Source organism: Penicillium verrucosum (genome assembly GCF_028828655.1).
Source record: "Penicillium verrucosum strain IBT 35672 chromosome Unknown utg000002l_segment0_segment0, whole genome shotgun sequence".
NCBI classification, from domain to species: domain Eukaryota; kingdom Fungi; phylum Ascomycota; class Eurotiomycetes; order Eurotiales; family Aspergillaceae; genus Penicillium; species Penicillium verrucosum.
Genome location: NW_026643211.1, coordinates 4630448 through 4642657, shown reverse-complemented (window position 1 = coordinate 4642657; position 12210 = coordinate 4630448). Strand labels below are relative to the sequence as shown.

General features: G+C 46.6%; 3 protein-coding genes across 3 annotated transcripts; all 3 read left to right on the top strand.

Annotated features, from left to right (window-relative positions):
• Positions 1 to 2244: 2244 nt before the first annotated feature.
• Positions 2245 to 3087, top strand: N7516_007360 (uncharacterized protein; the record flags this gene model as incomplete). The annotated part of the gene is made up of 1 exon (XM_057220080.1): positions 2245 to 3087. The coding sequence occupies one exon, from the start codon at positions 2245 to 2247 to the stop codon at positions 3085 to 3087; it is 843 nt and encodes a 280-aa protein (XP_057074171.1).
• Positions 3088 to 4585: 1498 nt separating this feature from the next.
• Positions 4586 to 7834, top strand: N7516_007359 (uncharacterized protein; the record flags this gene model as incomplete). The annotated part of the gene is made up of 3 exons (XM_057220079.1): positions 4586 to 5564; positions 5626 to 5951; positions 6035 to 7834. Coding segments are annotated over 3 exons (3105 nt in total), but the record flags the coding sequence as incomplete, so codon positions are not given.
• A 1748-nt stretch (positions 7835 to 9582) lies between these two features.
• N7516_007358 (uncharacterized protein) lies at positions 9583 to 11641 on the top strand (the record flags this gene model as incomplete). The annotated part of the gene is given in 3 exon segments (XM_057220078.1): positions 9583 to 9884; positions 9917 to 11084; positions 11102 to 11641. The coding sequence occupies 3 exon segments, from the start codon at positions 9583 to 9585 to the stop codon at positions 11639 to 11641; spliced, it is 2010 nt and encodes a 669-aa protein (XP_057074169.1).
• Between the last annotated feature and the right edge of the window lie 569 nt (positions 11642 to 12210).

Genomic DNA, 12210 nt, shown 5'->3' with positions numbered 1-12210 from the left:
CGTATACGTGGCTGTATAGCTAGTTCTCTAGGTATGCCGGCGCCTGGGGGAGGTGCTTCAGTTGCTTCCTGTTGCTGTATATTTAATGCAGAGGCTTCTTGAACTGAAAGGCCTTCTTCAGTAGGAATAGGCCTTCGGGATCGAGTACGCTTTTGCTTATGCTTCTCGTTGGCGGCGCGTAATTCCTTGATTTCTTGCGCTTGTAAAATATGACTTTGTAGCTGGAGCTGGAAGCCTTTTATAAGCTGGTTTAATGCACGATCTGATGGGCTGGGCGGGCTTCGAGATCTTGTACGAAGTAAAGCTTTGATTGACGAAGCTTGTCGACGTAGATCTTTCTCTGTAAATGGAGTTTTTGGCGTAAAATTCCGGCTTGATTCACTCCCCCGGCTTGGAGGGGGGGTTGGGGTTCGAAGCCGAATATTAAGCTTAGAGATCACTCTCTCCGGTTCAAAAGGGACTAAACCGGCTGCCCCGAAGCTATTTTTAATAGTCTCCGGTTTAAAAGCTTCAATTCGTGCGAGAGGGTATGCTTCGAGGAAGTCAAGTTTGTCAATATGATTGATCCCGTTCCGCATCTTAGTTTCAACCATCCGACCGTACGCACGTTTTAACACCGCAAAACAACCAATATCTAGAGGTTGTAAAAGATGAGACGAATGCGCAGGCATACAGATTGGTATCACCTTATTTTGCTCGCAAATTTCGTCAAATTGAGGTGTTAAATAACTTCCGTGGCCATCAAGTATCAAAAGCCGGTATATCCCCTTTGTACGCGAAGTACTAGGAATAAAGAGCTTCTTAAGCCACCGAAGTCCAATTTCATCAGAGGTCCAACCATTAGGACTGACTTCGAAGCGCCAATCCCCCGGAAGGCCGTCAAACCATGATTCAATAAAGACTTTGCCTTTAAAAATCATATACGGAGGAAGGGCCCATCCAGAAGTATTCGTACATTCAATTGTAGTCACCCATTCACGATTTCCAGGTTGTAAAACCGGCCTCCGACCGTAGTATTCACTCCTCGTAATAACCTTCGCAGTTGCAGTCAATCCTATTACAAAACCGGTCTCATCAAAGTTATAGATATCGTTAGGGTCGATTCCAAATTGAAGGATTGTCTTTTGAACTAAATCAAACTACTCCCCCATGATTTTAGGGTCTTCGTATTTCGCACGCTCGTAGTTATAACGTTTCGAGAATCGAGAGGAAAGAAGAGGACGTCGTTTTACGAATTTCGTAACCCAATTTTAGCCGACCGAAAGAACCGGGGTAGTTCTACGCTTTTGAAGCAGAAGATCCGCCATTTCTCGTACCATAGAGGGCCGGGGGGGCTGCTCCACGTAGATCTATAGAGAGAATCCATTTTTCAAGAGATTCCTCCTCAGTTTCAGACAATTTATGGTTGTTGGCGCGTGTTTCAGCGCGAAAGGTAGTCCCACGAAGGCGCGTTCGAAGGGTTGATTCGGGTACGTCAAAACGGCGCGCTGCTTCGCGAAGAGCGCTGATTTCTTGCCTCTTAATAGCCTGTATAGCTAATAAGATCCTACCCTCTCTCTCCATTGAATTTTGAGAAGATTGAGTACGAATTGGTGGCATAGTAGGTGGTTGAAGAAGAAGGGGGTAAATTAGTTGACGCGTTTTAGGTGGGGTGCGCAGCTCGTTGGTGTGCGCAGCTCACTGGTGAAATACGTTATGACTCAGCCGTACATAGATCCACAATCGTGCTTCCACCAATGAAATAGCCCATATCCTGTAGAAACAAAATTTAATAGGGCTAATGTTCTTGGGCTCTGCTTACTGCATGTTACCTGCGCTAGATAGACCGAATATCCCCGCTACAGTTCTAATGAAGTAATTAATTAATGACACGTCGTTCTACCCCTCCCCAAATCTATCCTGTGGCCCGCAAACCTCCTACTTCGTCTGTTATCAGAACCTTCACTTTTCGTGACCTTAATTCCAAATTCCGGGTGAATTACTTGGACCCCTTCCCCGGCGGATTTTTGAATTCTTCCTGGTGACATAACATCGTCTTTCGATAAGAACATCCACATGTTTCTCAGCCCTGATGACTGACAGCGAGGAAGGTTCAGCCGCAGAGGTCATAGCGCGGCCGGTCCCGTAGTTGACAATCTGGACCCACTCTGCCACGTCGCCAGCTTCCTCTCCTATAATTGCTCATGTGGCACCCAACTTGCTCTATCTTATTCGTACCACGCCAAATATCCGATTTACTTCGAAATGCGCAGTAGCGTTCTTCTCCCGCAGTTCTTCCTACCACCGTCTGCTATTACGCTCGGACGTTTCGTCATCAACATTGACGAGCCTCACCGAGATTACCTTGATCCGGGACCAGGGAAGAATTTCCGTATTATCGAGAAGATTGCAACCCAGTACGACGGCGCCGACTCTCTTAGGGCCCAACGTAAATTTGGTTCTGAGCTTACCGCCTTCCTCTCCTCTGCCGTATCAAGCCGGACGAATACCTCGATTCATATCAAGACGAAACAAGTGAAGACCTATTACTTGGACAACAATGGACAGTGGTTCCGGGATAGCGTGAAATCAGAAGATGTCCGGAGGTGGATTGAGCGTACTATCGATGAGGGAGAGGATATACATGTTGTGGTTGGCTACCATACTGTCTTGGATGCTCGTATCGCCGAGCACTCGCGAGAACAAAAGGTTCTGGATGGCAGTCTAGCTATACCAATCTCGAGTGCGCTGTTAGCATCAGGAGTTGTTGTGCCATTTAGCGAACTAGCTGATCCTAGACTGGCCGGGTCTAGTGGGCGCGCGGAAGACTTGCAACGGCAGTTTGTGGCCCAAGGCGAGCAAATCATCGCGGTGCAATATCGCAAGGTCAGATTTCGGTTCCTGTCAAGCAAAAGCGTTGACAATGCAACGCTAGCTAAAGAGGCGAGATGGGAGAGATATGACCGCCCTCGTTACTTTCAAAGCGATATGGAAGACATGATAGAGGTCGCGCTGGATGATGATCTGTCACTCGAAGGTGACCGTGACAAGTATATAGCGGGATCGGAGGAAATGATCTTTTCGAATATTGGTGTTGATTCAGGATAGTGATCTCGGTCTTCTAATCGCATACTTCTAGCATGCTATAGATTGTTACTTCTCGGCGTATCTAGTACAAATGGTAGCGGAATGTGAAAGCCTCGGAGTTTGTGATGATAAGTGCGGAGTCGACCACCTCTGCATGTACCGTAACAAGCGCTGCCTACTCGCCTACAGTCGGTAGCGAAATCAGCTTCCGCCCCAGGCATCACTTTTTTGTTTTCAGGCCCCACTGCCAAGACACTAGTGCAATAAATTATTTGACAGACACTTACTGTTTAACACCCCCTTCTGCTACCGCCTTCTTAATTAATTATACCGCCCATTATCGATTGGCTTTTATTGGTGGATATTGAACCGGCAGAACCTAGGGTGTTAACACTTTTGCGTAGTGACTGTATCTAGTAATACCTGCTCTTGGTATCTGGTATTTGGAAATAGAATTACGGCTCCAATATAGTGACTGGACATAAGGTTTTGCACCCCTGGCCCCTAGGTGTCCACTGACTGTATAAGTGAACTAACTGTGATATGTACGTGGCACTCGTACCCCGCATGATTTTTCTAGCATGGTCACCTTGGCAGTCAAAAGTTGATGAGTAATATAGCGGCCCTCAGCTTACTGATTGCGGGGACCGTGACAATAAATCATTGAAGCACCACCAGAAAAACAAATATATAATCATAATCATGACTCCATATACTACAGAATGGGTATATCTCTCGGCTTATGATTTACTATATTTGATTATTATTTTATATGTCAATTCAAATCCATGGATGAAACTTGTTAGCCTTGTTGTACTGCCTTGAACTAAGAAAGGACGCAGGTTTGTGCCTCAAAATAAAGATACTTACGCTTATCTAAGTTGCCCAGGTGGGAAGGTCCACGGGTCGATCTTCTCGATACAATTTTGAGGATCGTTGTGCAAACAAGCCAAACATCATTATTGTACCTGGTATTTAGATCACGAATGTGATCTGGGGAGGTCATTTGGTTCGAGCGAAGGTCGGTGTAATTATTTATTGGTGGATTGTCTGTGTGAGTGGGTGGGTCTACGATACTCAGCCTTGATGGGAATTTTGGTATGGCATCTCCCACAGCCGACAAAATGCATTACTGCTAGGATTTAGACCAGAAGGAAGACCGCGCTAATTATTTATCTGGTTCATGAACCGTGAACGTGAATGATAGAGCAATCAATTACTCTAGAGATAAGTGCCTAAGGACTGACATCCTAGTATTGTTTTCTTCGTTGAATGGAGACAGCGTAGGCACCTCCCACCAATAGCGTTTTCTATCTTGCCGCCCGCTGCTACGCTTCGTGTCCACTATGGGGCTGAGCCTTCCGGGTTCATGCCGGTTTCTCTCTTTCTCTCGTCCTTTCCAACCTTTCTTTTCTTGTTTAAGAACCGTACACGATCAGCATATCGTGTCATATCCTTGACTTAGGCTCAAACCAAGCAATATCGCAATCTCAGGGCACTTTCTGCTATAGTAGCAGGTATGTCAGACCCCGCGAACTACACCGTAGGCTGGATCTGCGCCTTGCCCGTGGAATACGTTGCCGCACAAGAATTCCTCGATGAAGAGCACGAAAAACCTAGCTTTGTATCGCCAAATGACACCAACGACTATACATTAGGCAAGATGTGCGAGCACAACGTCGTCATCGCCGTCTTACCTGATGGTGAATATGGCACAGCTTCCGCGGCCAATGTAGCCACAAATATGCTGAACACCTTTTATAATGTCAGAATAGGCCTTATGGTCGGCATTGGTGGCGGCGTACCAAGCGAAAAGCATGACGTTCGTCTAGGCGATGTCGTGGTCAGTGCGCCTCGTGGTAGTCAGGGTGGTGTTTTCCAGTACGACTTTGGCAAGTCGATACAAGGCCAAGAATTTCAGTATACACGGTTCTTAAACCAACCACCAACTACACTTCGCACTGCGATAACAGGGATACAAGCGCAATATAAGAGAAAGGGGCATAAGCTTATAGAGGCTATCAATCTTATCCTCGATACGAACGTTCGATTGCGCAGCGAGTACGAACGTCCGGAATCAAGCACGGATAGGCTCTTCCAGCCGTCTGTCAACCATGAATCAGATTGTGATACTGTATCCTATGCAAACAATGCCTCAAACTTGGTTCTACGTCGTGAGCGGTCCGAATATGAAGATAATCCTACAATTCACTATGGCCTGATTGCTTCTGCGAACCAGTTGATGAAGGATGCTTTGATTCGAGATAGACTAGCAGCGGAGAAAGACGTTCTCTGTTTTGAAATGGAAGCAGCCGGACTGATAAACACCTTCCCCTATCTGGTTATCCGGGGTGTCTGCGACTACTCGGATTCGCATAAGGGCAAAGAGTGGCAAGGGTATGCAGCGATGGTGGCGGCTGCGTACGCCAAGGATCTTCTACAGAGGATACCATTGAACAAAATTGAGGCCGAGGAGAGGATTAGTGTTATTCTATCTGGTTAGTAAGGCGTAGTCTTAGAAATACGTTATATCAAATATTGACCAAGGGAACCGCATAGACGTACTGGAAAGCACTCAAAGGCAACTACAGCAAGCGTACGATCAACAAGAGAAACACTATAATGAGCAGAACGCAAGAACTTTGAGGCTTGAACAACAAAAATGTCACAGAGCTTTTTACATATCGAATTACACGGAGCACAAGGACATCAATCCAATGCGAACGGAAGGAACCTGCCAATGGGCCCTACAGAGTACTGAATATATTCGTTGGCAGAAAAGCTGCTACAATGATCTTATTTGGTTATCTGCCGATCCAGGTTGCGGGAAGTCCGTATTAGCCAAATCAATCATCGATAACTGCTTGCTAGCTTCTAGTCCAGCGGTGACTATGTGTTACTTTTTTTCAAGGACAATAACGACCAGCAGAACAAAATTACTGACGCTCTTTGTGCAATACTTCATCAGTTGTTCATCCACCGGCCTCACCTTCTTTGCTATGCATTGCCCTCCTACGAGACGAAGGAGGAAGGACTTCAGAAAGATGCCGATGAACTTTGGCGGATATTTATAACAGCAACATCAGCCGAAGCATCTTGCACAACCTTTTGCATTTTCGATGCGCTTGACGAATGCTGTGACCGCGATCAACGTTGGCTGATTCAGAAGCTTAAGGAATTTCACTCTCAGTCATGTTCAACACAAGATACCTGTTTGAAATTCCTAGTCACTAGTCGCCCCTATAACCACATCCAGAATCGCTTCCGAGATATCACAGAGTCTTTCCCACATCTACATCTAAAAGGGGAGGAAGAAAATGATCAAATCCACAAGGAGATAGATCTAGTGGTGAAGATCAGAGTGGGACAATTGGCTAAAACAGCACGATTATCATCCAATACACAACAGCGACTTGAGCAGCATCTACTTCAAATAGAACACCACACTTATCTTTGGTTAGATTTGGCCATGGATGACATTGAAGATACCTTCAAATGTAGCCTATTGCCTGATCAAGAATCGATCCGACTGATCCCGGCCTCTGTGAATACGGCATATAAAAAAATTCTCCGCCGAGTCCCGTGTGACCAAGTGAATACCGTGAGAAATATCTTCCAGATTATCATCGCGGCAAGGCGTCCTTTGACAACACGGGAAATGGCCATGGCGTTGGGTATGGCTCGTTGCCGAGAATCGGGAACAGCAGCACAGGCCGAAATAAACCCAGATAACATGGGCTGGAAGCTACGACTCCTATGCGGCCTATTTATCTTCATCAACAATTCTAGAATCTACCTTATTCATCAGACGGCAAGGGAGTTTCTCATCGCAAAAGAGAATACACAGCTAGAGCGCACAGAATGGAGGCAATGTTTGAATCTCCAAAAGGCCCATCAAATGCTATCGAAAGTATGCGTGACCTACCTATACCTAGACAATCTTCAAAGGGACAATCTTCAGCTACCTGGTGACAACCAAGCCCGCATGGAAAGCAATCTATTGTTGAGTTATTCCGCAACCTATTGGACTGAACATATGAGAGAGGCGGAAAGCTTAGCAGTTGAGATTCTCCAACTAGCGGCTAACCTCTGCGAAGAAAAACAGATATCTTTATGGTTCTGCTTCGTAGAACCACAATTTCAGCATCGGTATCGGGTTGCTACTAATAAGCCACTTCCAGCTTTCTGGGCGGTGAGGTGGGGATTGAAAGATGTTGCAGAGTTGATTTGGAAAGATCCAAAGTTGAAGATCACGGATGATGTTGTGCAAGAAGCCGCAGCTAATGAAGAGAATGGAATGACGATCATGAGTTGTCTTCTTGACCAGAGGGGAGATGAAATCAAAATCACTGAAGATGTCATGAAAAAAGCTGCAGGGAACGAGAGAAGCGAATTCGAAATCACGAAACTTCTTCTCAATCGACGAGGTGAAGAAGCGAAAATCACTGATGGTGTTATCCAAAAGGCCGCAGCAAATGAGAGAAATGGAATCGAAATCTTGAAACTCCTTATCGACCGAGGAGGAAAGGATGTTATGATCTCGAGTAGGGTCATGGAATCAGCTGCGGCGAACTGGTGGGGTGGTGTCAACATGATAAAGTACCTACTAGATCAAAAGGAAGTTGGAATCAGGGGGACCAGGATCACGCAAAGCGTTTTAAGAGCGGCCTTAACGAACCCGGAAGGGGACACTATCATCAAACTACTGCAACCCAGAAGTTACCTAATCAAGAAGATCATGAGACGAAATCACGATGATCGACGAAGCCGTACGAACAAAGCTGGGAAATGGATCAGAAAGACACCTCAGCATAAAATTTCGAAGAGAACAGGAAATCAAACGTTCTGATGAGGCTGTTCAGAGGAGGCTACAGTCAATTGGTCCTATATAAAAAGACTTAAATTTCGGTTATGTATCTCTGAAGCAGTCCATACTGATTCCTATCAAATAAATTGTTGCACAAGCATCTTAGCAGTGGCACCTGAAAAATAGAAAAACAATGCTTAAGGCGGAAGCTAATCTCGCTAATGACTGTATCATGATCAATAGAATATTATGATTTGTTGAATGTGTCACTTAGATAGATGGTTTACGTATGCATTTTATTTAGTAGTTAATCATTGTGGACTGTACGACATCTTGAGTAAAATCACAAATGTAACGATACTGTAAAATATTATACAGTAATTGAAGCTGTTGGCGGTATATTGGGGCCTACGCAGTCCCATAGGGGCCAGGCGTCAAAACCCAGTTTAAGGGGGGTGTTGGTGCCTTAATGCCTTGTTTTAGCACCGCTTTCTACACCGCTCTATACAGTGTACTGTAAACCATGCATACGTCAATTGATTCAAATGAAGCCTTTGGGCACCATACAAATTAATGCATCTTCATTTTTGTGGACTTGTAAACCACCCAGGAATATGGAGATGCATTAATTTGTATGGTGCCCAAAGGCTTCATTTTTGGACTTTCAGAACGCTAGCTGAATCGGGGTACTTTGATTATTTAGGAATTGTAATAGTAACTAATTCAGGTATCCTAATTTTTCTGCCGTTCTAAAAGAAGGCATTAAGGCATCAAACCCCCTAAAACTGGGTTTTGACCCCTGGCCCCTATGGGACTGCGTAGGAGCCTGTCAAATAATTTCCTACACTAACGCCTTGGCAGTGGGGCCCGAAAATAAGAAAGCTATGCTTGGGGGCGGAAGCTGATTTCGCTAATGACTGTACCACCGCGTGCGGACGGAGAAACTGGAGGAGTTGCGTTGACTCAATATTGATATTCTTGAGTAGCAGCAGCAACAGCACGCTGAGAGTGGTGCTGGTGCTGGGCAGGACGGTGCAGGTGAAGAAGCTCGTGCTTTAAAGGGGCTAGGTTAGGCGCTCTCCTGGTGTGACCACTCGAGGTTGATTAAATATCTGAGCGTACCAAGGGACGACATTCGGAGTGGGGTATCAAGGTACAAGCAGTATCGAAAGTACAAGTGAATATACCCCGCCATGTGCCCTGGGTATCTTGTGTACGAAACGATACAAGCCACACTGACAGGGATGCTCCGGAAAAACTATTAATATAGACTAGCGTGTCTTGGCAATTAGGGTTCGAGAAAGAATCGAAGAGTGCAGGTGGTGACACCAGTTACGGGATGTACTGTAACAGTGGGTGGGCAGGGTGAATAATTCTTGCAGCGGACCTGGGATATTAGAATATTATAGAGAGACTGTTGCCTAACCAATGATACATACTCAGGAAACATCCTACACATCCTGCTACTCTAGGAGCGACTGGCTACAGTACCCTTATTTGAGCTATGAGGACGATTCGGATATTAGTTTAGCCGAAAGCTGCCGTGATTTCTTGCACTATATTGAGTAGACATACATCATTTCCCGGGAAAATACCTCTAGTTAGTTACCGTAGGCCGTGGTCAGCTGACATAAGCCTGCTGGGTCGTCCGCCGGTCGGGACATGCCGCGATTGTCTCCAGCCATTGCTTCCCTTTTCTAACCAAGTCGATGGCCGCCAACAGCTCTCCAGATTACAAATCTCTTTATGTACAGGAACAGGAGAGGCGGAAGCAGGCAGAAGATGAGGGCAGACAGGAGAAAGAGAAACGTGAACAAGCTGAAGCGCGCACCCGACCGACCAATTTCGTGGAGTTCTTATGCCATTCCCATAACCTGCTCTCTCGACCGTTGAGAGCCGACACACCATCTCGTTCGACCACAGGGAAAATACCCCTTCCTACCGGGAAATATTGCCCAACACGGTTGGAACACTGGGCCGATTGCCCAGAACAAATGTCGGAGCTCTACAGGTCCGTCTACAGCTACCTTCAATTGACACCAGGGGGGCGCCACATTCGTTCTCATCCTTACATGAGTTACAAGGGTTAGGCCGACGACTTTGTCGTAAGCCTATAAGCTGTGAGCAAGAACTCGAAGCCTATGAGCGATTTGCCGTGGAAGAACATGTCCACGACATAGTTACTGAGTTGTGCAAACTCCCCGCTGCCCGCGATGAGCTCTGCCTTGGGGATGGCATCCAGTTCAGCAACCATACTAATTCCCTGAACGATAACGATACCACTGAAGCGGATGCAAGCCAACCGTCAAGTGTACCCAACCCAAGACCTGATCAGTTCTGCATCCATCGTGTCGACGGCAACACTGCAACTCTCCTCACGACTGTCGAGTATAAGCCGCCTCATAAGCTTCCCGTCGCAACCCTTCGGATAGGGCTTCGATCAATGGACTTATGGAAGGATATGGTCAAATCGAATAAAATACCTACGAATAAGGAAGCGAAGTTGAGGTATAATGCAGAGCGCCTCGTCTGCTCCGCTATTGTCCAGGAATACCATGTGATGATTCAGGAAGGGCTCGAGTACTCCTACGTCACCAACGGGATTGCTCGTGTCTTCCTCCGTGTTCCATATGATGATCCTAGCACGCTTTATTACTTCTTATGTGATCCTAATAGCGAGGTAGATGGAGATGCTGAAGATAGTTTCCAACAACCGAAGACTTCTATTGCAAGAACCCTATGTCTGTGTTTGATGGCCTTTCGCTCACCTACGCGTGGCCAGGAATGGCGAAATTCCACACGACCAGAGCTTCCTCTTTGGACGACCGGCTTTGACCACACTCGTTCTCAGATTCCCAAAGTAGAACTGCAGCAGACCCTTGCCCACTCCGATAGCACAGTCCTGGATTACACGAGTCCGGAATCCGGTTCGGCTTATGAGCCTCCGTCATCTCCGCCGGATTCCCCAACGACAGCAGCTCGCCGATTGCCTACAAGGTCCCAGGCCAGATGTGCACCGTCGGGTGTACAGCATCGCTCGCAATCTCCAGACTCATCAGGCTCCGATTCGAACCAAGCAATAGGCCGCAAAAGGGGCATTAGCCAAGTTACATCCTCCCCATCTGCCCAACGAGCAGGTCGTCAACGGGACCCGGGGATAACCAAGGCAAACAGGCGCCATATCGCAATGCGCAATTTTGCACGCAGCGATGTTTACTCGGATTGCAGTCTGGCGGTGTTCTAGACGACTGCTGTCCAAATGTGGTGCTCCATCGTCGAAGCAAAGACGATCTCCAACATCCAATTACCTCAGAGGATTTGGTGCGTTTACTAAAAGGACAATTGGACGAAAACATTGACCGATGCACACCCCTTGGAGGTTGCGGGGCGTACGGTGCGCCGTTCAAACTTACTTGTGTCGTATATGGCTACACTGTCGTCGGAAAAGGAACTACGTCGGGGCTTTGGAAAGAAGTCTCCCGCGAAGCGCAGGTATACCAAATCCTGCGCAAGGCCCAAGGGTCTGCTGTGCCTATTTTCCTGGGTACGATCGACTTGGCGAAAATTTACTTTCTTCATGGAGCTGGAGAGATTCGTCATATGCTCTTGATGGGCTGGGGGGAGAAAGTACAGCATCGATGGAGCTGGCGCCTTGGCTTCACCGTGAAATTCGTAGATCAAACAAGGAAATCAAAGCCTTGGGAATCATTCACGAAGATCTACGGCGTGACAATGTCCTTTGGAATGAAGAACTTGGCCGAGCATTGATCATCGATTTTCACCGTTCCACATTGAAATATCGACCGACTTTGCAGCAATCACGAGCGGTAAAACGACAGCTATGTCAGCCAGAGACAGGAGATCCAAAACGTCTTCGTGCGACGTGAAACGTGTTCTTAATTATTGGATTAGTAATTCAATTATGCATGATAACGTATGGAGAATTTCCTGCCCGCATCCGCGTAAATAAATCAGGGCTTCGATCTGTATCAATTTTTTATGCCCACTTTTGCACTTTACCTACATTGCCTCAACAGAAACAGCCAATCGCCGGTTTTTCTATCCCTATGATAGAAAGAACTCGTAAAAGCATTACCAGCAATTCTCGAAGGCCAAATTTGCGTCTCCCCTCCGCTTTCTCGGGCTGCGGAATGGATGATGGTCGGGTCCTTCTCTTCGTCTGGAGTTCCTCCTCCTGGTTCCCAGGTATTACCCTATGAGCTTTCCTATTTCGCAAGATCAATAAAACTCTTAGCTTAGGTGAGCTATCGGGGTGGTAGGAAAATTTGACAGCCATAGCTATGAAGCGTTGAATGCCGGGAAACAGTTCTTTCAGA